At 43.2% G+C, this 27,023-nt stretch overlaps 1 protein-coding gene across 1 annotated transcript; it reads left to right on the plus strand.

Annotated features, from left to right (window-relative positions):
• Positions 1 to 1,582: 1,582 nt before the first annotated feature.
• Positions 1,583 to 26,367, plus strand: ttc9b (tetratricopeptide repeat domain 9B; the record flags this gene model as incomplete). The annotated part of the gene is given in 5 exon segments (XM_080730908.1): positions 1,583 to 1,621; positions 1,623 to 1,655; positions 1,657 to 2,020; positions 23,071 to 23,253; positions 26,276 to 26,367. Coding segments are annotated over 5 exon segments (711 nt in total).
• Between the last annotated feature and the right edge of the window lie 656 nt (positions 26,368 to 27,023).

The following is a 27,023-nucleotide window of genomic DNA, read 5'->3' on the forward strand; positions in this document are numbered from 1 at the left end:
GACAGACACACAGACAGACACACAGACAGACCCACAAAGCTACGTATAGGGAGCCTGTGTTTCACACAGCTCCAAAAATATATCTATAATATCTACCACAGATAAAAGTACCTGTGGCAAATATCTGTGCATGGTAGATTTTTTTTTTAACTGTATCTACCATCCACTTTGAATGGAAAAATATCTAAAGAAAGAGATTTTTTTTATCTGTTATCTGGCCCAGTGGGAATGGGCCTTAAATAAAAAATAAAATGTATTTCATTAAAGGAGTAGTTCACTCTCAAAATTATCGATATTTTCAAGCTCAAGCCCCGCCGCATGTTGTTGTGAGCCATGTATTTTAAGGGACACATTATGTTTACTTTGAACTAATTTAGCTAGTGTTGTAATCACAAGTTGAAATAGGCCTATGTCACTATTTGGGAGCAATGTTCGCCTTGTTTGTAATGCTCCATACTGTGCTTTTTGAAAATAACTAGCCCTTACACTGAATATACTGGAATAGTGTTTTAATTATAACGTTAGACGGGGTGGGCTGGCATTTCGCCTACCAAAATTTAATTCCTGGCTACGCCCCTGAAATAATTGGCTACTTTTTAAAATTAATAGCAATGATTTGCCAACAAGTTAAACAGAAAGCACCCAAACTCAGCGGAAAACGGTAGCTTAGTGTATACACGTAGCCTACAAACTGATAACGTGGATTTGTGCTTGTGCTGGTGTAGGCCTATTGTAGATTCAAGTATTCCCATTACAAATCAATGCAATTGCCAACATTTCCCCTGGAGGTCGCTGTCTCCCAACTCTTCCACCTCCACCACTCGGGATCCATCCATCCTGCATCCAGCCATGCATCCCATCCACCCGTCCATCTATTCATCTATCAATCTTGAAAATGACGTTAGTAATTTTTTTTTAATTAAATTGAGATTTAAATAATTAGAGTTGGTGGCTACTGGATAATCAGACAATCTGATTCTGAATTCAAATGGCTATTGTAAGAGCGATTCTATCCTGATCACAGCCTATTATAGTTATGATGTGGATTATTTGGCCTAATTTCACACAGGTTTTTGGGTGTGAATTAGACGAAGGCCTAACCTATTTCCATATCCTATTTTAAACGTTGCTGCTGCCACCACCACCACCACACTAGGCCTATACCGTATACGTGGTGCAGCAGATGCTGTGATTTTCGGAACGGGTAATTATGTTCAGGTTTTGTAGTCTGACTATGCCGTGATGCAGCAACGCGCGCCTCGCCAGTTGACTCCTCGTTTTCCCACAATGCATCGGAATTGGCTCGTGTGCGCTGTCCGTGGTGCTGAAGCTGCGCGTGCCTGGGAAGCTGCTCCACACGACCTGAGCATCCTATCGAGAGAGGTTGAAATAGCCTACAAACGAGACAGGAATATACAGTGATGGTTATGGCCAACTATTTTCCTTCTTTTAAACGCCAAACACCCTTGTCATAGACGTTAATGTTTTTATAAAGGCGTCAGTAGACGATTTAATCCGTTTTTGTGGAGCCCTTTCTTCTGTTTCTGGAGAGCCTTCGTTGTCGTTCCATCTCCATCTCTTTATGCACAGCACGCTGCTCCAGTCCTCTCCTCCTCCTCACACAGCATGGCCCGCTCCACCTGCACCCTGCACTGAGACATGGAAGCCAAACAGCATCAGATAAAGAGCCTCAAAAGCTACCCCGACACGGGTGGCCGGAGTCTGGCGGCGGCCGCGGGCGGAGACCGACCCGGCTCGGCTGAAACGGAGATGGAGGCGAAGATCCAGAAAGCCATCGACTTCAAGGCGGAGGGCCACCGCTGCTACAAGGAGAAGAAATTCCGGGAGGCGATCGGCAAGTACCACCGGGCTCTGCTGCAGCTCAAGGGGGTGCATCATGTCATCGACGGGACCACGGGCTCCGAGGTCAACCTCCTCAACCAGGCAGCGGCCAAACTGACGGAGGAGCAGCGCAGAGCCGTGGAAATCACGGAGATCGAGTGCTATGACAGCCTGACAGGTGAGTGAGCTGCGCCCGGTCCGGTATATGTCGGTGTGCTTCGACAGAAAGCTTGAATTCTGGAATCTAGATTCTAGAAGATAGATGCTATAGAGCCCATATTGCTGCCACCATTGTTCGTTCCGGTTCATAGGGTTCACAGAAAGAATCGTATTATGTAGCTATAGTTCTGCAGCATCCCCGATTTACCTTCCGCAGAAAGAAAGCAAATGTGTTGTTTGTCGTATTAGAAGCCGCGATAGGCCAAAAATAATTCGTTGTAGCCTACTGCGGAATTAGTTTTAGCTGATGGACAGCGCGACGGTGCTGATTTAATGGGCATTATGGAGCGCTGTATTCTTTTTCACCGTCAAACCAAATCATCTTAAGAAATCGATATGCCAACCAAACGGCTTATTGTGCAATTGTCCCAGGTTAATTCCAAAATGATTGTACTGCAGCCAGTTTGATTGTGTTCCTGTAATTCCTATAATCAATGTAGGGTAGGCCTATTAACTATCCAATGACTTTGTTGACCCTCCATTACTCTTTTTTGTATTAAATGATTTGATAAGAAAATAACAGCATCTAGGGATTTCATGTACATTTTATAAATATTCACAATTGTTTGGAAATAGACTGCTACAGCTGCCATCACAATAGGCTATGTAAAACCCCAGTATGCTGGCTTGTTAAGAAAAACTATTCACAATGTCATGCAATACTGGTGAAATCTGTGAGCATCTGAGGACAACTTTGTTGCCATCAATGGATTAATACATTGGAATTACAAAATGTGTCAATTCAATAGATTATATAAACTGTTCAAATCTCTAGTGTTTACAGTGCTATCACATTCAAGTCACATTACCACATGGTCATTATTGACTAACACATGGAATTCTATAGCATATAAATCTGTAAGACTAGCAGAGGTGAAAACAGTAAGTGATACAATGAGCACACACTGTGGATATATGAGCAATGATTGAAGTCGTGCAGTCTCATATAACACATTTCTAACAACAATAACAATAGGTCATCAAAACTCTATTGCTGCACCTGAATACAATATTTGTGGTTGAGGGAGTAAACATGTATATTTTCAGAGATCAGGTACAGCCGCACTGGCCCGCACTTCTTTCTCTCTTGTTCAACAGAGATTATAAGCACTATTTCGTTCAAGGACCTTCTTCAGACATATTGAGTGATATGCCTGAAAAAGGTTCTTAAACAAAATGTTGCCTATTAAATATTAATTGAGGAAGTGAAGGCAGTATGTCCCTGATTCCTCAAGTAATGATAACAGCAAAAAAAAAAACTTTGAACACCTTTCTCTTAACTAAACCTTGAACTTGCTCCCACTTGGGAAAAATGCATAATCGTGTTTTCTCCTAAATCAAGAGAAAGGGGGTAACTACCAGCAAAATGAACAATGAACACACTTTCTATCAATTTTATAGACAGACAGACTTTTATAGTATCTCCTGAAGCTGTAAAGTGTTCATAATCACAGCAGAAGTAATCCATATTTAAGATGTGGTTAAAGAGAGCCACATGATGTGATCTGTGGTGCACATGGGGGTTGTTACATTCTTACATATATGCTGTTAACAAACCGTAAATTACAAGTCGTTACATGTGCTCAGATGAGAACTGGTGTCTTGCCTTTGGCAACAGAGGTGAGCAGGTTTAAGATGTATCCAAAAAGCAATGCTTATGTCCTGGTTATGATCCAAGTTACCAAAGATTTAGGAAATCTTTGTTAAAAAAACAAATCTAAATCAATTTGAAATAAAAATAAATACATTTTTGATCTGGTGAATGGAATCATGTATTTTGAAATGGCTTTTCAGAGAGGAAGGTTCTGTCTTGGCAAGATTTAAAGAGAATGCCTTGGAGGACAAGACAGGTTCATTTGTGCCCCTGAACAAATTTAAGCCTAGGCTGGTATGTGTGAATTTTGTTTTGGGCCTTTTCGTTTGTGTGATGAAGTAGGCATGTGTTGAAATAAATAAAATCAAGCAAACATTTTCATGCTGGAACGGAGAGGCTGACAGCGGCTATGGTAGCAGTAGTTGTTCAGTAGGTGTTTCCGTATCCCAGGCCTACCTACAGCTGGGCATGGGTTGATGCCATGAACCGGAGGTCGGCATTTTCCGCCCGGTGTTTGATGCCTGTCTGGAGCCCCGGGGGAGGCCACTTTGGTGTGAAGGAGTGGTGGGGGAGGGTGGAAGAGGGAGAGAAGGAATGAATGGTTAGGAAAACAAAGAAAGAGAAAGAGAGAAGGGAAGTCACTTAACCACTTATAATAAAAAATAATAGATCTACACGCTCACAACACATTGTTGCGTGTTGTTAACTTGTAGATAAGATATTTCGCTATGTTGAAATAGGGCTTGGTTGGTTAAGGAGGCAGCCTTTGAGAGAAATAGAGAGTGAAGAAAAAGAATAGGAGGGGGATGAAGGAAGTGAATGGACTGCTAGCTAGCTCGCTATGGGGGGCATAATTGCTATAGCAACCGTCATACGTCCCTTTCTCTGTTGTAATCACTCAAAAACCATCCTTTCTGTTTGCACGTTACATGTACACACTACACACATGTGGACCTGCATGCCATGTGCATGTGTGTGCTGATTCACACGCTTAACCCTTGTGTCATATAAAAACAATACACCTTAAAACAGAAATTCATTTTGTGAGAAGGAGAGACACTGTGACATATAAAAACAAAAGGTCCTGGTCCATGAACCAGTACACTATTTCTACACACTCTGGGAGTTCGAAGTAACGCAATCTCATTGGATAAGCACTCACTGCGCTCCTAGATCCTTACCCTGACATTCTTCTTAAGTTCTTCTTCTTCTTTCGTGTATCATCGTCCTTGATGATTGACGATATTTTATTTCTTGAACAAGATTTCTTGTTAATCACACCAAACCCATACCTAGACTATAGTGCCTAAACACAACCAATTGGAATAACTCCGAACTAAAAACAACAGTATCTAACCGTATAGGCCTATGCCTGACGAATACCATGTCTAACCTAACACCTAAACACAACAGCATTAACCATATACCTTCAGTATAGTCCTGCTACTGTACATAACCATGTCTAACCTAACTCATAAACACAACAGTATTTAAACGTAACTAAATTAAGCCACGCCGCATTGCCGGCTGTTATGGCAATGCACCGTGGGTATGATACTGTAGGTTCAGGAGCCACAACCAAAGAAAACTAAAAATGTTTGAATAATATTCAATATTTAGAATCCTAACAATGGATAAAACAGCCATCAAGCAAAGAATGTAGGATTTGGGCTTCATAATTCCTGCTGTAGATTGTGTGATTTCTGCTCCACACCTTGTTACCCATCGTTGGACAGACGGTGGCCCCTGTTGTTAAGAGCTGCCATTTCATTGGTCAATGTCTCACGCTCTGATGCATGATACGAGAGCAGCACCACCACCAGCCACGCAGTGCACGTGTATACATATGAATGATTGTGTGTGTGTGTGTGTGTGTGTGTGTGTGTGTGTGTGTGTGTGTGTGTGTGTGTGTGTGTGTGTGTGTGTGTGTGTGTGTGTGTGTGTGTGTGTGTGTGTTGGTTCATGCATGCCTACTGTACTGTATGTGTGTGTGAGAGAGTCAGAGTGTGTGTTATTTTGTTTGTCTCAGCAGTCATAGCCCTGAAGAACAGCAGCTGGCCAAGTACGTGCGTGCGTGCGTGCGTGCGAGAGTGAGAGAGCTATAGAGAGACAAGAGAGAGTGAGTGAAAGAGAGAGGGAGAGAGGGAGAACAAGAGAGAGAGAGAGAGAGAGAGAGAGAGAGAGAAAGGGGGAGGTATTCACTGTGTTGGTCGTTCTGCCATTCTTGTTGTACCCATGCTGACATTGCTGAGTTTGACTGAATGGGTATATATCGCTGTGCGTGCGTGCTTGTGTGTGTGTGTGATTTTCTTCTTGACAAGGTCATTTTTCTTTTGTCATTTTTCCAGTGTGTCTTGTGCCAGTCACAGCAACTTTTTAATGGTATGGCCTCTCAACAGAAAGTGAGAGTCACAAGTTTCTGTATTCTGTTGTCGGCTCAGCACTTCTTTGAAATTTGAGACCCAAGATGGTCAGAGGAGCGAACACGAAAAGGGGATCAACCGTGAAAGAACAAGATAAGAGGGAATGAATACATGAAAAACTGTTGATTATTACTGGAAAGATGCCGGCAACTAAGAAGCACATTGACTACAACACTGTGCAAGGTTAGAGTACACAGTAAAACCCAGGAAGTTCATTTAACACTCTAGTCTAATGGATTTTAATGGGTGCATATTTAAGCACTCAGAGTTCAAATAACACGCCAGATTCTGCTTCATAGTATAAAGAAAAATAGAAAGAAATGGCTGACTGTTATGCTACCTGATTCTGTCTAAGTGGGAGATGAGGGATGATGAATGTCCTGTTTGCTGGCCTTGTTTTAAGAAGACATCCCCAGCCACTGAGTCCATGTAGGGCTGCATCTAAATGAGTTTTACTATCATCAGCAGCACCACCACCACAGTAGTGTAGCCCAGTGTTTCTCAAACTTTTGCATTTCAAGGTCCCCCTTAACTCTGACAGTGTACAAATGGAACCAAATGGACCCTAACGGGTTCCATTTGTACACTGTCAGAGTTACAGACTTGTATGGGTCAATTTAGATAGACCTCCCTGAAGGGACAGCCTATGTTTGGGAGAATTGGGACGCAACGTGGTGGCTAGTAGCCAGAGGTGCACCTGAAGAAACAGTGTGGGGTCGCTAAGAATGTTGATAGTATTTAGTATTGAGAGTTTTATTAGTGTTAAAGTTGTTAAAGTATTAGTAGTGTTAAAGGTTTTAAAGAGTTTAACGTTTTTAAAGTTGTTAAAGATTTAAGATTCTAAAGGTTCTAAAGATTTTAAAGGTCTTTCATTCAAACACTTCAGCTTAGAGTTGACCATTTAACATTTATTAGAAATAACGTATAACGTAACATTTATGCAATGATATTGCATTGAGTTTGGCAGATGGGCTCTGCTCTGATGATATACAGATTTATCTGTGTAAACGTAACATGACACAGAATCTGATATCTCAGACCCCCCAGAGCAGAGCATAAGTTACAGATGTACATGAAACATGAACTTCCAATTACATCATAAATTACATCACATAGAATAACCATCATACAATAATCGACATATCAAACAATCATAGAATAACCATAGTACAATCAACATTTCATTATACCACAATCATAGAATAACCATGGTACGATCCCATGTTATCCTATCACGGAGCATCCATACAACTGAAGCTAATGCCACAGGGAGGAGGCCGGGGAGGTGGAGGATTTTTCTAACACACATCACACAACCTGCTTCGACAGCTGAACATGAAGAATGAGCAGTGAGCAGAGGCTGCTTATAAGGACTACACTGAGCAAAGAGGGCGTGTGTGAAGTAGCTTGTAGCGAATGAGAATGAACGTGGGCGTATGAATTAATTAGCTGTTAGCGAATGAAGAGGGGGGGTTCGGGTTATATCTAGACTCTAACTTCCGTGTCCAAATGAACTACGCTGCGCTAGATAAGGTTTTAAAGTTGTTAAAGTATTAGTAGTGTTAAAAGGTTTTGATAGAGTACAGACACGTTTTTTTTAGGGTAAAACAGTGGTTGCTATGGTCTAATTATAGGTGGTTGCTAGGGTCTAAAACAGGACCGAAAAATGGCCTGGCAATAATGTACAAATTACAAAGCACATTTCCCCATAAATCTTTTTCAATGCATTTTTGACATGAAAATAGCAGATCTACATGTTCACAACACATCGATCGTCCATTTTTACTTTATTTGAAACTGTTTGATTAGGATTTTACGGTGTGCTCACATCACATGTTTACAGGTGTAAATCAGTGGGTGAAAGCTTGGGGGGACAGAGAGAGGGGGAGCAAGGAGGAAAATAAATTGATATCTGCATATATATATATATATACAGTATACACAGCATAATAAGCAGGTATGTACATGAGGTTAGACATGAGGCGCACACCAAGGTGTGCATAAGGCCCGCCCCCACTCGATCATGATTGGAGGAAGGCCCCAATCAATCCTGATTGGAGGAAGGCCGTCACCTACAGGGAAAACAGAAAAAGATTTTTTTCTTCTCACAGGGGATAGGGCGGAAGTCCTTATATGGACCAATCACTCTAGTAACTAGTACTAGTAAGACACCCTAAGGGTGAGAAGCGACCTCGCCCTAAGGGTGAGAAGCGACCTCGCCCTAAGGGTGAGAAGCGACGGTCACACTGAGACCACATGGGACTGATACAATATATTCATATATGGGCATTCCCAGATATGGGCTTAATATTGATGACATCAGGGATCTCCATATATAGGGCATACAAGGGACAAGGACAGCCATATATGGATTGTGACATGGGCTTAATATTGATGACGTCAGGGATCTCCATATATGGGTTTAAAAGGGACATGGACGGCCATAATATGCAGCATGACATGAGGCGTGACTGACTGACTGACTGACTGACTGACAGACAGACAGACAGACAGACAGACAGGAGGCGGAGGTTTTGATACTAACTGCTCCCTACAGTCACAACTATCAGAAAATAGACCCATTTTACTATTCTTTGAATTAAATGAAATCACTTACCTTTATAATTATTATTATAATTTCTAAATATTTCAAAAAACATTCCCAAAAAAGCTATTTCTTTCATTTCATGAAGAAATCAGAACAGAAAAATCTAAGAAATTCTATAAATTAGAAAACAAATGTTTAAGAAGTAGTGAAAATAGACAATCTACAAGCTCACAACACGGCGTGAAGCGACACGTTATGAGCTGCTATTTTCACTAGTTTGTGTTACTAATTTCTCTTTTGGGTCTTGAGCTAAAAAGTTTGGGAACCACTGGTCTACACCATCCCATGGGACCAACAACAATGAGGTTAGTAGTGACAAGGACCATGTAGTATAGTTCTCAAAGTGGGATCCGGGAACCCCCTGGGGCCCTTGAGGGACCAGAAAAATGAAGAACAGTTTAAACAAAAAATCATTTTACAAATCTGGACATAATGGGTCCCCGGTCCCTGGCACATTGGCACAAAATATTCTCAAGTGGAGGTCATTGTAGTGCATTATTCAAAGGGAATTCACAGCACGCCTGAATTGAGAGGAAACCTGGCTGTACACACCGTATAGACAGTATAAAACTATCGTAGTTGATGAAAAAATAACAAGGGAAGAGAAAAATGAAGGAGAATTCATCTGTTGAGAATTCATGATGTGAATGGAGCCGATCTCTCCTCCTCGCTTTATACTCACTTTAATCTCCTCCTGAGTCCTCCTGCTTTGGTCTTTGTGATTCGCTCAATCTGTGTCAATGAGTCATAAATCACAGCCTTGGGGAGAGAGAGAGAGAGATTGAGAGAGAGAGAGAGAGAGAGAGAGAGAGAGAGAGAGAGAGAGGGAAAGAGAAAGAGAAAGAGGGAGGTTCAGGAATAGATGAGTGGATACCTTTGTTTCATCATCATATCAAACACCTTTTTGCTATTCAGGCGCTGCCGCAGCTTTCCATTGATCTACTCAGTGTGATGATTTAGCAATGTGTTAATATAACTCTTAAGTGCAAAATGGATTTACGGTGTTGGCTCTGCACTCACAGACTCAGACATGAATCAGCATATGCAGGCTTGACAGGGTACAGGGTTATTGTATAAAGTAGCTTGTGGAGCCATAAGATAATGGATCACTGCCACAGAATGTGGCTCATCTGGAAATGACTCAAGCATAAATGCAACCTGTGTCATAAATATCTTTGAATCTATGTGTGTATGTGTGTATGTGTGAGTGTGTATGCGCAGTCTCACAGACGTAAATATGAATGGACCCATCTTGGGTCAATTCTTACACTCCCAAAAAAATCTCTATATACTTAATATCCGGTGGTCCCCCAGGGCTCTATAGGTCCGAATGCTATATTATTTCCCTCTAACCCAAATCTCGTTGTCGAAAATAGCCGATCTAAACAGAAGAAAATTAAAAGAAAACACACAAGTGTAGAGACACTTGCAGACAGACACACGCACACGCACGCACGCACGCACACACACACACACACACACACACACACACACACACACACACACACACACACACACACACACACACACACACACACACACACACACACACACACACACACACACACACACACACACACACACACACACACACACACACACACACACACAGGATAATATCCTAGTGTCAATATCCTGGTCAGCATTTGACCCAGTATTCTCACCCATCTCCATGAGGAAAGAGTACTTTAGTCGTTCACCGAGACTTTTAATATACCTGTGGGTGTTAAGGGTATTAAATATTTGAGCATAAAAGGCTGCCACTTGCCAGTTGACTGAGGTATGTTGAGGGTGAGGAGCTACATGTATCCTTGTCCTGTTTGTATTTTCTATGGTGAATAAATACACCTGGTTGCAACCTACTTACTTACTTGGCTCAGCACTCATTCCATTTACGGCTATTTACGGTGTGGGACACCGTCATACAACTAAGTATAAATATAAGGAGAGCAGAAGCCCCTTGGTGAACCAGTGGCTTTGCAAAAGCAGAGAAGACTAAAGCTCCTCCCTTTCATCTCCTGCCAAGCTACGTCACACAGGGAGATGGTGTGGAGGGGAGTCAGACGGGTGGAGAAGATGATAAGAGGCAGGACCGGGCTAATGCTAGAACGGAGGGTGTCAGAGAGAGGGAGAGAGAAGTACTTGTGCATGAAAAAGAAGGGAGACGGCAGACAGTGAAATGTGAATTGTGCATGTTTGCAGGAGGAGTAGTTAAGAGGAGGAGGGGGGTGAGGGCTATGTATGTGTATGTGTTGGGGGTAGCAGAATGGGAGGTGTGCGAGTGCCGTGTGCCAGGTCTGCAGATGGCGTGGCATGGCTGTGGGGCACACGGCTGGGTGCTCACTCTACTGTACCACGAACACCACCACACTGCTCTGTACATCACTACATCTCCACAGCTGAACAGGGACGTGCAGAGAATGTTGAGAGACAGGGGCTGAAATTTCTAAAAGGGCCTTTTGATGAAAATATCTGCGACTCGTTGTGAGCTTGTATTGGAGGTCTGCTATTTTCGATGCTTGATTTCTACACAGAGAGGGCAATTCTTTCAACATAATATGCTGCATTCCAGTTCATGAGAGTTTGGACAAGGCAATTAATTCTCTCCAATGCTGCCTTCAGGTATGGCATGGAAAGAGGGCATTTGCATTTCTTTCACCATAATAAAAACTGAATTGATGGTCTGGAGAGGGCACTTTTTTACAGACGGATAAAAGGGCAGGGGCTCAAAGCCCTCTTTGATGTCTCTGTAATTAAACAGAGAGGAATAAAGTTAAACAGGAGAAACAAAACAAGAGAGAAGAAATGCAGAATGTGGGAGAGGGGCGGCGATTCTGTAGGACAAACTGAGGATGGGGTGGACTTTGTGAGTCGGCGCTGAGGCTAAGGGGGTGCCATGAAGGAAAAGAGGGAGAGGGGGGGTGAGGATGGAGAGGAGCGAGAGAAACTGGACGGAGGACGGTTTAATAGGAGCCGATTATGTACAGTAGTGGGGCGAGGGAGATAACAGTAGAGTGACATGCAGGGGAAGCAAGCGACTAGAGGAGAGAAGAGGAGGATTGTTGTTGAGTTTATGCAGGGGCACATTTGCATACACAGTAAAGTCCTTAATGTTAATTGAACTCAAATGGAACCAAAACGGACCCTTGCAGGTCAATTTGGTTCCAGTTGTACACTCTCCTATGTTAAATGAACACTAGGAATTTTCCTGTGTAGCGTTTCTCGCCGGGAGGACGAGGCCAATCCTGATAAATCCCATCCACAGCTAAATTATTACATCATGGCCATGGCAGGCCTGGATGACTCCCGTCACACTAGTAAATAAGATTCGCTCATCTGTGGAGGGGTGGGGGTTCGAGCATGGGACGACTGACTGAGAGGGAGAGAGAGAGAGAGAGATAAGGAGAAAGAGAGTGGAGAAAAAGAGAAAGGGTGTTCGAAAGTCACAGCATCAGGTCAGAGCAACTTGACACATATGTCCTATCTGACATCCTCAGAGAGAGACAAAGTAAAATATCCATCAGTACTCGAGTCAATAGTCAATTTACTACAGCTATTTGTTTTTATGCATGCACGCACGCACGCACGCACGCACGCACACAAACACACACACACACACACACACACACACACACACACACACACACACACACACACACACACACACACACACACACACACACACACACACACACACACACAACACTCCAGTGGACAGTGCAGAGTACACAATTTGGCTGTTTATATATTCCACCCGAAAGCCTCATGTTGATAAAAAGCCATATTTCATATCTGAGCTTTCCCCTGCTAGCTCTGGCTTGACATTGAATGCTTCGTTTACATGGGCTGCTTATAGGTGCTGACATTGGAGGCTTATCCCTGTTACACCCTGGCTGTGTTGTCATTGAAATGTAAAGGTTGTGTCGGCTGCATTTTGCTGAACCAGCACTAATGGATTCTGTTGCTACAGACTAGTACAGTATATGAGCCTCACTGGGCCAATTTTATATTGGGTTAGCACCAGTACGGACACTGCGCTAGTTATTTTCCACAATTGAAAGTGCACTAGAAAAGCAGAAGGAAATTAAAACGATGGTATGATAAGGAAATATTATTACCAAGATGTGAAGATTAAAACGGTATTAAGCCCTACTGTGTAAACGTAGAAGCTTTCTCTTTCAAGGGCTGGAGCTGGTTGCCGGGCAGTTTTCAATAGCTGCTCACTGCTTCACACAGTTAGGATGGCTGAAATGAGGAAGATTAATTTCCTCAAGGGATCAATAAAATATAAACTTAAAAACGTACTCTGTGTCTCTCTGCCTCTCTCTATCTTTCTCATGCTCTCTGTAGGCATATATATGTTTGGGAATGTTTGTCAAATTGAAAAAGGAGTGTTAGTTTTCTTCGAGTTCTTACGCGTAAGAACTCGAAGAAAACGCGTAACAAATGACGTCTCGGAGTTACCGAGACTAGGGGTGGCGATGATTTAAGATTCTGTCTTATATCAGGATATAACTCGGACGGCACTGAGTCGGCTGAAGGTGACTCTTTTGCAACGCTCGGCATGGCGTCTCGCACGCCTAAGCTCGCTCATTGTTGGCTCAAGTCAACTTCAGACGGCAGTGAAAACGAGTGCACCTTTTTCAATCTAACGGCATTTCCAATCATACTGTGACATATACCGGTACATAGAACACAAAACAGTACATGTGAGTGTATTTATTCTTGTTGGGTCTGATTAGGGATTGAATTCTGTTCTGTAACCAAATGCAATACAAATAGCCTATACTGCTACACTGAGTGTGATGATGTGTGTTTGTGATTGCCTGTATGTGACGCGCATACTGTGTCTGACTGTTCCTAAAGCATAACTGGTTGCTGTTGCTAATTTAGTGATTTTTACCATTTTGGGAAATGACAGTTCACGCCTCAGCCATTAACGGGGCACTTATTCAGAACACTTTTACAGCTTGTTATATATATCAGATTACAGTCCTGTGAGATTCCACGCCAAACCACTTGGCAGCGTTCTCCGTTGACCTCTCCAGGCAGAGACACTTACATCCGTCTTGTAACCAATGGACAAAACTGTCCATAACAAAGGCTTTCAAAAGATGAAGTAAGCAAGTATCTGCTACCAGTGAGTCACCGTGAATCAATGCTGGCAAGCACACATCATTTTTGCCAGTAAAATGTAGGATTTCAAAAAGAGTTATTCATAGATGGTCTCTGATCTGTGGTGGAAGGCAATTGCTTTAGTTCTAATAGATGTTTTGACCTGCAGAGCTGCAGGCTCTGCATCTGCCCCGTTTCCACAGATGACATCACCAGCCTGCTAATGGCCTCTGAGCGCCACAACAGAATTATGTCTGTGGCTTGGAGTTCAATTACAGATATAATCTCAATAAAAATAAGTATATTATGTGTTTTATTTCACTCGAGTCACTATCCGTCTGAATGTCTGTTTCAACTCAAAAGACCCAGGGAAACAATGCGTTCAGAAGGCAAGGAGATTAGGAGAAGTATGATTTGATCATCTGAAACAGTAACAAATCAGTGGACAGGGATTTCTTCCCCTAAAGAGGAAGAAATAACCAAAGACAAAAGAACAACTAGACATGCACAAGATTGATCACTATGCCTGCACGCACGTACACGCACGCACGCACGCACGCACGCAACACACACACACACACACACACACACACACACACACACACACACACACACACACACACACACACACACACACACACACACACACACACACACACACACACACACACACACACACACACAAGGAACCACAGGCAGAAGGGAGGAAGCAATTAACATAGTCTCTAAACTCTGAGTGCAATTAGTGGAATGGAGTATTAGATTATTTCGTTCTCAGAGAACTCATAGCAAAGATAGCTTCCTCATGTGTATAAATATTTAAGCAGCCGAGAATTAAAGTTGAGTCAGCAACTATTTTTGGTGAATAGAACAATGTATGGAGGTAGAGTGTAACGTTATAGGCAGGACATGTAGTTTCTTTGCATGGAGACAAGCGTTGAGGAGAGAGGGAGGTAGAGAGAAAGGGATAAAAATTGATGTATTTATTTAATTTAGTAGCAGCATACACTCATATACTTCTTATTTTGTGCAAAGATAACTGCTGCCTAACTAACCAGCAATATTGGTCTGGGGCCTGGGCACACCTCTGACGAATGTTGTACCCTGCGTTGTAGACTGTGTGCCATAGATCAGGGGTCTTCAACGGGTGGTCTGGGACACCTAGGGGGTCCTCAGAGTTACTACAGGGGGGCCGCCAAATCTTTGTGTGATAGGATAATTCTTTTAGAACCCTCGCATCCCTATTCTGAGGAGAACTTTGGCCTAAAATAGCTGCGAGGCTTTGAGAGCTTGTAGATTGGCTATTTTCGGCAAATACCGGTAGGTTGGGAGCGGAGGTAAAAAAAAGAGCAAACCAAGTCTCTCTCTCTCTCTCTCTCTCTCTCTCTCACTCACTCTCCGGTGTTCTCGCTGTTAGATCCAACAGAATAATCTGGCTACTTTATTCCCCACTCACTCAAAGGATCACTGTTCCACTGGCTAATCCATGCAAATAATGTTTGATGTACCAGCAGTTTCCAGGGATTAGGCTGCGTGCTACAATAGTGCTAACATACTGTAGTGCCAACGTGTTTGGTGGGGGACAGAAAACACCTGCTCATTTGGCATACCAGACCGTTCCAGACCTCTGTGATACAAACACACACACACAAGCATTCAACAGCAGTGTACGGACTGGCATGAGGTTAGGACAAAATCTGTATAGTATACAGTACCAAAAACGTGTTTTGCAAAAACTCTGCTTCATGGTGATGCTATAACAGGCCAAAGTGAAACATTTTTCTTAGGCCTTCCGGGAGCGTGTGTGTGTAAAGTTTCATGCTGATCGGTCCAGCGGTGCCTGAGATTAGCGGCCAGGAGGAGCGAAAACGTAATCCCTTGCCTTCGGCTGTCCTGGAGATAATGAAAAATATTGATTGAATTGTTAGGAATGTAGTTAGTAATGACAAGCAAATTATGTACCTACTAGAACATATCAATATGTCTAATATGGACACATATTGATATAACACCCTGGCTGTTATATATTAATGCAGTGGGGGGTTGCAAATGCATGAAATGTACCATTTTGTATCCCATGTTTAGTAAGGTAAATAGCCTAAGCCAAGCAGAAGAAGTTTCATAGAGAAAAAAGTGTTTTAACATACTTTTCCTTAAGTTGAAAATGGAAAAACTGGTCAAAATGAACCGAATGGAGTAAGAGTTGAAGTAAAAGTACTGGAAATTGGAAATAGTCACGTAAAGTAAAAAAAACTCAAAATTGTACTTAAGTACAGTACTTAAGTAAATGTACTTAGTTACCTTACACCACTGGTGGGTGGTGTAGGTCAGTGGTTCTCAACCTTTTCAGGCCGCGACCCTCAAAATAATCATATTTGAACTGGTGACCCCCCCCCCCCTACACTGACGAACACTAAGAGTTCAGGCATTACATTTTGTATAACACGGTCCTATTGTGAAAATAACAGATCTACACATTGTGAGGCGTTGTGAGCATGTAGATCGGCTATTTTCACAACGTCCTTAAATTTTCACTTTAGAAATGTGCAGAGAGACCCTCTATACACTTAAACTTTATGTTGGTTTGTTTACTGTTGAGTGAGAAAACAAAATTGCACATTCATTTCATCTGGGGACCTCCCCCCCAAATAATTTGGGGACCCCCAGGTTGAGAACCACTGGTGTAGGTAGACAATAATGCTGTGTCACGCCAGTTCAGATCGAGCGATGCCACTCCAGCCCTGCCCTTCTCAATAACAAGGATATAGGCGTCTACACAAGGCTGAGAAGGGGAACTATTATTAGTGGGCATGGAGAGGACAATGACACACGACACTGTCCGAGATCTGTGATCTCTGACGTCTTTTAGCAAAGTGCATGAGAGGTAAATAAATAAGATAAAAATATACGCTTTGTCCAAACCATGACACGGGATATGTCCAGTGAAAGGTGATACCAGTGTGGGGCAGGGCAAGGCAGAAAGGGGACCGGCCGGGGGTTTGAGCTGAGGATTAATTGGCCGACCTGAGGTGAACGGAATGGGATGGAAGGTGGATGAGTGAAGGATGAGGACAGAGATTAATGTGAGGATGTGAGACAGCTCAAGGGAATGTGTGAGGGAATGAGGACATTGTGCGTGTGTGCGTGCATGCGTCCGTGTGGGGGAGAGAAAGTGAGAGAGCGTCAGGGAGAGTGATGGGTTCCCCTCCATCTGCTATTATACTCCTCCAGAACTAATTACAGGGTGATGAGCAGCAGACTGATCACCGCCGGCTTTAAATTAGCTCACGGTGTCGCGTCGGATCTGAGTGGGGGATGGGGGGGGGGGGGTGGGGGGGGGGGTTAGGAGAGGAGAGGGAGAGAGACAGAAAGAGGGTCAGACTCCAAAAAGGGTATGGAGGAGGAGTACAGATGAGTACGGTACAAAGTTATATCCTCAGTGTTAACTGACCATTTCCTTTAAACATGCATAGGCCTTGTGTATGTGTTTTTACCCATAACTGCACCGATCTGTCAAAACCTTTTCACATTTGCCTTTTATAGCACCACCAGGAGGCCGACTTATATACGAAGATATATATTATACTCATATTACTTATTATTTTTTTCAAATTTCACTCAAATTGGTACACTTGATCTCTATAATAGTCATGTGATCAAGACGGATCTGATTTTTCATATTCCATCCTGATTGGCTAAGATCTTACAGTAAGTTTGCCGTTTTGAACAAAATGCCATAAATCATGAACACAGCGTCCGATTGCGTTGAAACTTTGCACCTGCTTTCGCACTACCTTGTCGAACAAATGCCACCATTTTAACATTGCCCTATTATTTCACATTTGATTGGTCAATTCCGAGCATTGCTGGCCCACAATAACCCACCTGACCTGGCAGAGACCTCTGCTCCGAGGAGCACTTTTCCTAGTTATCTCTGCACTTACTGCATGTTTCACCAGCACTTTCCTCTTTTTGTCTGCTGTATCTCTCCTCCTGATGCCTGTCTCCGTGTGTCCAGCCCTGTGTTTAGCATCGCTCAATATCGCACGGAGGCTCTCATTATCTTTTCCCTCTGCCGTCTGCCTCTACATTGTTTGGCACGGTGCTATCTTTCTCTGTCCTCCCTTGCCCTCTGTCTGTCTTATCCCTCTATTACTTCTCCCTTTCTTTCTTGTGCTTGTTATGGCTCCAACTTTTTCCCTTGGCTTTTCCCTTGGCTTTGACGGTTTCAGATAAACATGAAAGGCATGTCTTTTTGCAGACTCTGGAAATAAATGCCTAGGGCAAACCGGTGGGATTCCTGAACATGCACACTCACTCACATGCACGCACACGCTTGGACACGCACGCACGCACGCACGCACGCACGCACGCACACACGCACACACGCACTCGCACACACACACACACACACACACACACACACACACACACACACGAACACACACACGAACAGCCACAGAGCCTCTCACACTTGCCCACACAAACCAAACAGTCGACAGCTGCCATTACACCTGTTGGGGTTTCTCCTGAAAAGCATGATCACAAGCGGATACATTTTGACATTTTTCTTCCAGTATGTTGTCTTTTTCCATGTCCTCATTTATAGTCTGCCTATAAGTGTTCAGAGACACCCAAGAGCAGATATAGCCTTCACCACAACAAGGCTCTCTCTCTGTATGTCTCTTTCTCTATCTGTCTCTGAGTCTCTGTCTCTCTCTCTCTCTTTGTGTGTCTCTCTCTCTCTCTTTGTGTGTCTCTCTCTCTTGCAACTCAAAAAATCTTCCATCTCATTTGTTTCATCATCCATCTCTTCACATGCAAGTCACCTATTACGTAACCACTTTAACCGCCCAGACTTTGTCAAATGGACCTGAGTTACAAATGTGCTTTTTTTTCTATCAACGCCAAATCTGTGAGCTTGTAGATTTGCTATTTTTGGCTAAAACAAGCCTGATTCTAGCTTTTTTGGGGGATCATGTAAATAATCCTGGACTCTTTAACCATCCAATCAATTGTGATATTCAGGCAAGGTTGGTAACATTTTAATGACTATGCACAGTATGCAGATAATGTAAACACGGTAAAAAATGCAAAGATTTAAAAATAGTACATGTTTATGTGTCATATATGGTTGAAACTGTGAATAAGCATGCATTGAATGGTCCTTTTCCTGTCATGAGTCCTTGCGTACGTTAGAGCAGTGGTTCTCAAAGTGGATTCAGGGACTCCTGTGGGTTCCTTTAGGGGGGTCTAAATTGACCCATACACGTCTGTAACTCTTGATAGGATACAAATGGAACCAAATGAACCCATAACGGGTTCATTTGGTTCCATTTGTATACTGTCAGAGTTAAGGGGAGACCTTGAAATTTGAAAGTTTGAGAAACACTGCATTTGAGAGTGTGTCTGTGCAGTGCAGTACAACAGTGGGGTGTCTCTGTGTCTCTGTCTGACTGGCTCCTGATGCTCCTGTCATTATCACATCCTTAATGCATCTCACCACACTCACCATTTCCTCTGGCACGCCATCCGTCTGCCTAATGGCTCGGCAGGGTGCGGCTGGACACTCATCACTTGTGCAAACCATGTGTGTATTTGTTTATTTGTTTGTCTATTAGGGTTTCTCTCTTTGTGTGTGTGTGTGTGTGTGTGTGTGTGTGTGTGTGTGTGTGTGTGTGTGTGTGTGTGTGTGTGTGTGCATGTGTGCTTGTGTGCTTGTGTGTGTGTGTTTCTCAGGGTATTGTTGTGAAGTTATGTACCTTCCAATCTTTGCTTGCATTCACATGTGCTTTTGTGATATTGTGTACATATGCAGAATGTATGTCCCAGCACGTGTGTGTGTGTGTGTGTGTGTGTGTGTGTGTGTGTGTGTGTGTGTGTGTGTGTGTGTGTGTGTGCGTGTGCGTGCGTGCGTGCGTGCGTGCGTGCGTGCGTGCGTGCGTGCGTGCGTGCGTGCGTGCGTGCGTGCGCGTGTGTGGGTGTGTGTTTGTGTATCTTGTGTAAGTGCACATCAGACATTAGGCCAATATACTGTAGGCTGTAACCAGATCCCTTGAAAGCTGTGTCAATGGAGAGGAGAGGAGAGGAGAGGAGAGGAGAGGAGAGGAGAGGAGAGGAGAGGAGAGGAGTGGCTTGTGCCACTGCTGCGTGGTTGTAAACATACTGTCTATGGAGAGGCGTACAGGACGGGTAGAGCTATTGTGTGGAGTGAGTGCTTGAGTACTGTAATTCATCTTCAATCGCCTCACTCTCTATACCATCAATAGCCTGACTCATCTCAAAATAAGAGGGTTCTCAAGCCTCCAGTGGTTTGTTGCCTGTAGCTGTGTGCATGCATGCGCGTGTGCATGCGTGCGTGCATGCATGCATGCGTGCGTGTGCCTTGCTATCTTTTTCAATGCAACAGGATTTTTAAATATAGACTTCTGTGTCTGGAGGGAGTTTGAATCCAAAGATAAGTTAACCAAATTGCACTTTAATATCATGGGCAAAGATAAAGGTGCACGAACACACGCACGCACACACACACACACACACACACACACACACACACACACACACACACACACACACACACACACACACACACACACACACACACACACACACACACACACACACACTATACTGTATGTAAATTCAATCTATAAACACCAAAACATATAGATCAGTATTGAACAGGTCTCTCTCTTGGCATCTGGTAAATTATGCAGTGTGATGGACTCATGTTGTCAACACTCAAGGCCACATTTAACTGACATTATCTGCTGTTCTTTTTAGAAGAACACCTTCTCGCTCACTGTATTGGCTTGTCATACAATTTGTTCCTCATGCGCACACGCACACAAATACCTACACATACATACACACACGCACATAAACTGTACGCACGCGCGCGCATGCGTGTACGCAGACCTCAAGATATAAGGGAAGGTGACAGGTAATGGACCCTCCCCCACATCTTCTGTTTGGCCCCTTCATCACTGCAGCAAGTCACCTTTATGTCCCCATACACCCTCCCCCCCACTGCAGCCTTGTTCCACCCCTCCTCCTCTGTCTCTCACTCCTGACTCACACTGCCTTCCAGCTAATAGACCCTGACTCATGCTGTTTACTGTGGAGTGCTGCTGTCTGTGTGTCAAGGACAGACTGAGGGTAGGCTATAGCGAGGGAGGGAGAGCTTTGCTTACATGTTACTATTCTAACAGCAAATGCACAATTCGTGTGGTTCTGTGAGCTCGTTTTTAAGTTGCAATGTGACACAGCTCTGTTTAAACATCTCTTTGTTCCCTTTTAATTGTACATAGATTTCTTATTTGTTTGTTTCTCGCATTTGCTTTCAATGCAAATGTGTTTTCTCATGCCAATAAAGCGAATTGAATTGAATCGAATTGAATCGAATTGAATTGAATTGAATTGAATTGAATTGAATAAATTGAATTGAATTGAATTGAATTGACTCAGAGGGTATGCGCATGCATAAAGTGAATGGCAAATTGAGAGGCAAAGTGAGTTTAATGTTTTTTAACGTAATGTAATGTCGTTATGTTTTTTGCCACTCAGTAGGCGTTCCCGCATAACTTCCGGGTATGATGATGATGTCATGCGCATACCCTCGATTTAATTGAGACAAGAAGGACAGAAGGAGGGATGGCTGTGAAAGAGTGGGGAGAGATGACTAGCTGAGGAAGATGGGGGACATGTTTGGAGAAGTTAAAATAGCAGGCAAATAAAGTTATAGAGAAAAGAAGAACGAGGGAATCTGAGGACAAATGCATAATGCAACATGGGTGGAAAAGGTATTGTAATAGTTGAGGCAAGACCACAAGTGTTTCTGATTATGTAGGAAGCAGCGATTGAAAGATCACATATCCAAGCCAGCAGCAGGCAGTTAAAAGCCTAGATGGACTAAAAGCTGTCTCTGTGTGTGTGTGTGTGTGTGTGTGTGTGTGTGTGTGTGTGTGTGCGTGCGTGCGTGTGTGTGTGTGTGTGTGTGTGTGTGTGTGTGTGTGTGTGTGTGTGTGTGTGTGTGTGTGTGTGTGTGTGTGCGTGCACTGTACGTGCGTCTTTACTAATGAAGTTATCTGCACCTAAGCTGATCTCAGAGCAGCTGAGAAGTGCTACTGCAAGGCACATCTACGTATAGGATTGATGACTGTAATGAAACACTAGCGTTTCTCCTAAGTACTCACAGAGTTGTGCTTCATGGCAGTACTTTTAATTCTACTGGTGTGTCTGCTGTTTGCAGTTCAGCTCTGTCGGTTTTGTTGATAAGGTATCTTTTCAATTCATAGCTTACTCCTGTAATTCAATCTGCATTTCTCTCCGCAGTTTTCTTCACAGCCTAGTCACAAGCCTCTCCTCTCCTCTCCACTTTTAACTACTTCCCACACACCTGCTAAGTCAGGAAAATACATTTTAAGCATCTCCACCAGCCTAAAGGTGTGACAGCTGTGTTGGCTTGATTTTCTCTGCTTCCTATAGTTTTCAAGGCTGTCTCAATAGCATGTCGAGAAATTACTCTCGAACCATAAGTGCTTGCATGGTATTTTTCTCTTGTGCATTGCTATTTATAACCAGCTCACTGGCATCCTGAGGAAATAGTGTGGTGGCTAAAATCTACCATGGCTGTATTGAAAGAGAGAGTAGGATTTCAGCTAAATCAGACATTCACTCTTTTATTTCTTCCTATGATGTTCTCGACCAAGTGCTTGCAATTGAGATTGCATTCAATCAGACACAGGATATAGCAATAAATAAATAAAAAGGTTATTGATATGGGGCAATGACTCAGAAGGTACAGCAGCCGTCTGCAGTTTGATCTCTGGCTCCTCCTGTCTTCACATCGAAGGCAGAGGCATTGAGCTGTTGCTATTGCTAATAGTTAGGATTTTGGAAATGCAGAAACTGAATTTTCTTCAATAAATCTTCAACTACACTGCACTCTGTCGAGGTGCCAACTTGCCTTGTATCAGGTGACACTTGTTGGTTGATGGTTGAAGGCTGCTCCCTCATTGGCTAAAGGCCCAGCCAACAAGATATGGCCACATACTGTACATACCCACATAAATACAGTAATTAGATAACCAAAATGCTTTGTGAGTTCACCTCTCTCTAACATCAACCACAAAATCTCTCTATAGAACACACACAAACCAACCTCCACTAGGAATTATTTTCTATATTGTATATTGTATATTGCTATTCATCAAAATTGTGAATGGGACATGAATTGTGTTTCTGTTTCTGTTTCTCTGTCTCCTCAGCATGCCTGTTGCAGTCAGAGCTGGTGAACTATGAGCGTGTGAAAGAGTATTGTCTGAAGGTGCTGGGTCACCAGAGAGACCACTTCAAGGCAATGTACCGTGCTGGCATTGCCTTCTACCACCTGGGCGACTATGAATGTGCCCTACGCTACCTGCGTGATGCCAAGAACCGTGAGCCTACAGGTGAGATTCAATTGGTTTCAAAATTAAAGCATGTAAAAGGTAAAGTCTGGTCCAAGGACATACTCACTTAAACCCTCTCACTACATGATCTCCAACTGAGGTTGTAATGCTCTGCTGTCGGCCAGAAACCAGCTAAGTCAAAAATGGAACATTTTTAGGAAATTAAAAAACTAAATGTATATTTTCAGGGTTATCACAACTTTATCCAAATCCAGACTCATTGACAAGAACCGCTGACAATGGATCTTCAAGCTCACAAACAATGCATCACAACTCTTAAATGAATGCCTGATGCTTCATGACATACTGCTTATATAGGCCTACAATAATAAGCAGGACTTTCATTTTCCAGTAGAACTAGCGAGAGAAATGCTATATGAACTCATTTCTTGTCACGTTGTTCTCCTCAGAAAACACTACAATGATTTTAGAAACAGAATTAATTATTTTCATAACATTAGCGTCAGTGCTAAGTTTGATAAACAGATAGGTATAGTTATACTTTTAACAGACTACTTCCTGCCTCGTTAAAGTTAGATTTCTTCAGTCTGCAGCAGCTGTGTACCACGCAGGGGAGAGGGGGTGGAGTTGGCTGGTTTGGTCGATAGTTTTGTCAGAAGTGCTTTTTTTTAGATTAGTTTTTTGGGCTTTTTTATGCCTTTATTCGATAGGACATTATGAAACATGAAATGAGGGGAGAGATGGGGAGTGACATGCGGAAAAGGTTGTCCGGATCAGGAATCGAACTGGCGACGCCATCAGGCATCAATGCCTATGTGGCAATGCCTTGTGTGGTATGGGCCTGGACCAGTAGGCCAGCAGGCACCCAATCAGAAGTGCTTTTTAATACTTTTCTTTGGTTCAATATTTTGTTAACCAACACACCGACGCAAAGGGTGTTCAATACCGTTGATTTATGAAAATGCAGCTGGTTTCTGCCTGACAGCGACAAAATAGTGTTATGTAAGATGCTGTAAATCTGTAAAGCAGTTGCTACAGTACTGATATACTGTTGTGTCAACTGTTATCAATATGGACACTATTCAGAGCAGACATTTTGACTGGTAACAACACAGCTGAACGTAATAACATTAACCATGTGTGCGTATTTTTGTTCGTGTGAGCCAGCTTGCCGAGCACTTCAATCTCCCTGTAGCCCTTCCTGCTACCTTCTGCCTGGAATGATGCTAGCAATTGACCAAGTCAAGATATGACTACCATCGGGGGCACGGTGGCGCAGTGGTTAGCACTTCGCCTCACAGCTAGAAGGTCCTGGGTTCGATTCCCGCCGGGGGACGCTGTGGGCACTGGCGGCGTGTTTCTCCCTCCGTGTTATCAGTGCCAACACCCTAGGTGGGGTTGGCGATAGGGTCTTTCTGTGTGGAGTTTGCATGTTCTCCCCGTGTCTCCTAGGGTTGATACCCTCACAAAAACATGCAGTAATCCTGGTCTCAATAATGCCTCCCCCTGGCCAGCCGGGGCGCCTGATGGAGGGGAAAGGAACTGGTTGGAATAGCGTGTTCCTTCCATGCACTACATCCAAACCAGGGAAATCTCCACTGTCAGGTGAAAAGAAGCAACTTGGACTCCTCAATCATGCATAGAAGGAAGCATGAGGTCAGTCCGTTGTCTCCCCAGCCACGGCAGAGGGAGAGCAGAGCCCAGGATTACATAATAGGCAATTGGCACTGGGTTGAAAAATGGGTTACAAAATTGTGGGATAAAAATTATAAAGAGAAAAAAAAAGATATGACTACCATGCAGAGATATCTTTCGGTTACTTCTGAATGTTAATGTTAAGAATGGCATATAGAGAGCGTGTTATTTAAACAGCTGGCTTCATTGTTTACCTGGGATTCTAGTTTCTGGAGGCACTATACACAGTCTCTCTGCATTCTATGTGATTAGTCGCTCTGGATGCCTAAATTGTAATTAGTGTGGTTTCTATGGGCAACTAGACTATTTTTATCGTCCATATTTTATCTGTAGACCTAAACCTTTATTTCACCTAGAGTAAACCTCTTTTCTGTTAACTTTTCTGTAACCCCAAAAGACCATTGAGTTCAAATTCAAATTACTTTTGCTGTCCCTTTTCTGATTGGACAATATAATGTCCAATCAGACAGGATTGGTCATGTTTCACATGACATCGCAATATCTAATATACAGTAAATACAGTAAAAAAAGACTACAGAAGAATACATTTCAGTGGATTCCTCACGACTTGCGTCAGTGCAACCACGCTTGCAATTTCTCTCAGAATTGCACCTTTCTAGTTGTAATTGTACATGTAAACTTTACAGGAGCTTGTCCATGTGAGCACATACAGTAGTAGCACCGGCAGTAAATGAAACACACACAGTTATCATTACCCACTGAGCAATAGACGTCTATTAGAGGTTGGTCTAAAATACGTCTAATATACGTCTAGATTTGAACGTTTTTTAGACGTCTAAGCTTAGACTAGACATTGATTAGACGGCTAATAGATGTATATAAATAGACCGCGTCTATCCACGAGTTTCCTACGCCCCATAGTGCATTGCGCAAACGTCAGCACCGAGGTTCCGCCGCCGATTTACAAGCTCACAACGGGTTGCATCTGCGACGCGACGTGAGCTTGTATGTCTGCTGTTAAACCCGGAAGTTTGGTCCTGATAGTCTCCAGTAAACTCCCGCGGTAACTTGTGGATATATATACGTCGCGGTCTATTTATATACGTCTATTAGCCGTCTAAGCTTAGACGTCTAAAAAACTTTCAAATCTAGACGTATATTAGACGTATTTTAGACGAGCCTTTACTTTCAGCTGTGTTTAACCCATCAAAATGTCTGCTGTGAAAACAGTCTATTGTGAAGCAACAGTGAGCATGCGTTCACTATGAAAGGTGCCATGAAAATGCATTTTACTATTCTTTTCAAAATGACAAAAAAAAAGAAACAAGTTCATCATACAATATTTGTTTGGCTAAACACGCCGTTTCTTCATGTCTCCCTGCTTCCCTCCGTCTCTGTGCTGAAGACACCAACGTGCTGCGGTACATCCAGCTCACTGAGATGAAGATGAGTAAGAGTGAACAGCGGGACAGAGAGAGAGAAGAGGCCCTGGGCTAACCCTTGACCTTTCACCTTTCTAACACTCCCACCTATATGACCCCACGAACCGGCCCACATCGACCCTCCGTAGCTCCGCCTCCTGTCCTCCCCTCCTCCTGAGCCCTGACAGCACAGCCCGCGGGGGAGGCGGAACCGCCGCTCCCACCAGTGATGGACCACCAGAATGGGAGGCGTATGGAGCTCTGTCTGCAACTACGACCATGCACCCCCCTCCCCACAACCCACCCTCCCACAACCCCACCTTGTCTTCTTAATCTGCCATGTCATCCCTTCATTCCCTTTCTCCCTTGGGTGCTGTGTTTCTCGACGGAAAAAGAGATATGAATAAAAAACATAAAATGCTGTATTATACTCACGCAAAATAGTCAACGTGGTGGAATGAAAAGGGATCTTAAAAAAGCATATTACTTATGAACATTTGCGCAATTTAGTAAATGTTTCTAAAGCATATTGTGCATTTCTTTTGCATTTTGGTTCTCTGCCTCTGCCCCTCTCTCTCTCTCTCTCTCTCTCTTTCCAGCTCTCTCTTTCTCTCTCTCTCTCTCTTTCTCATTCAATCTTTGTCTTTTTTTTGGGATCACTTTAGATAATTCCAGGGTTGGTACTTGGTAAGCTTGCCAGTGTAGATAGAGGAGTATGGCGGGTGGTGTGTG

This window comes from Nannobrachium achirus (genome assembly GCF_963921795.1).
Source record: "Nannobrachium achirus genome assembly, chromosome: 8".
NCBI classification, from domain to species: Eukaryota; Metazoa; Chordata; class Actinopteri; order Myctophiformes; family Myctophidae; genus Nannobrachium; species Nannobrachium achirus.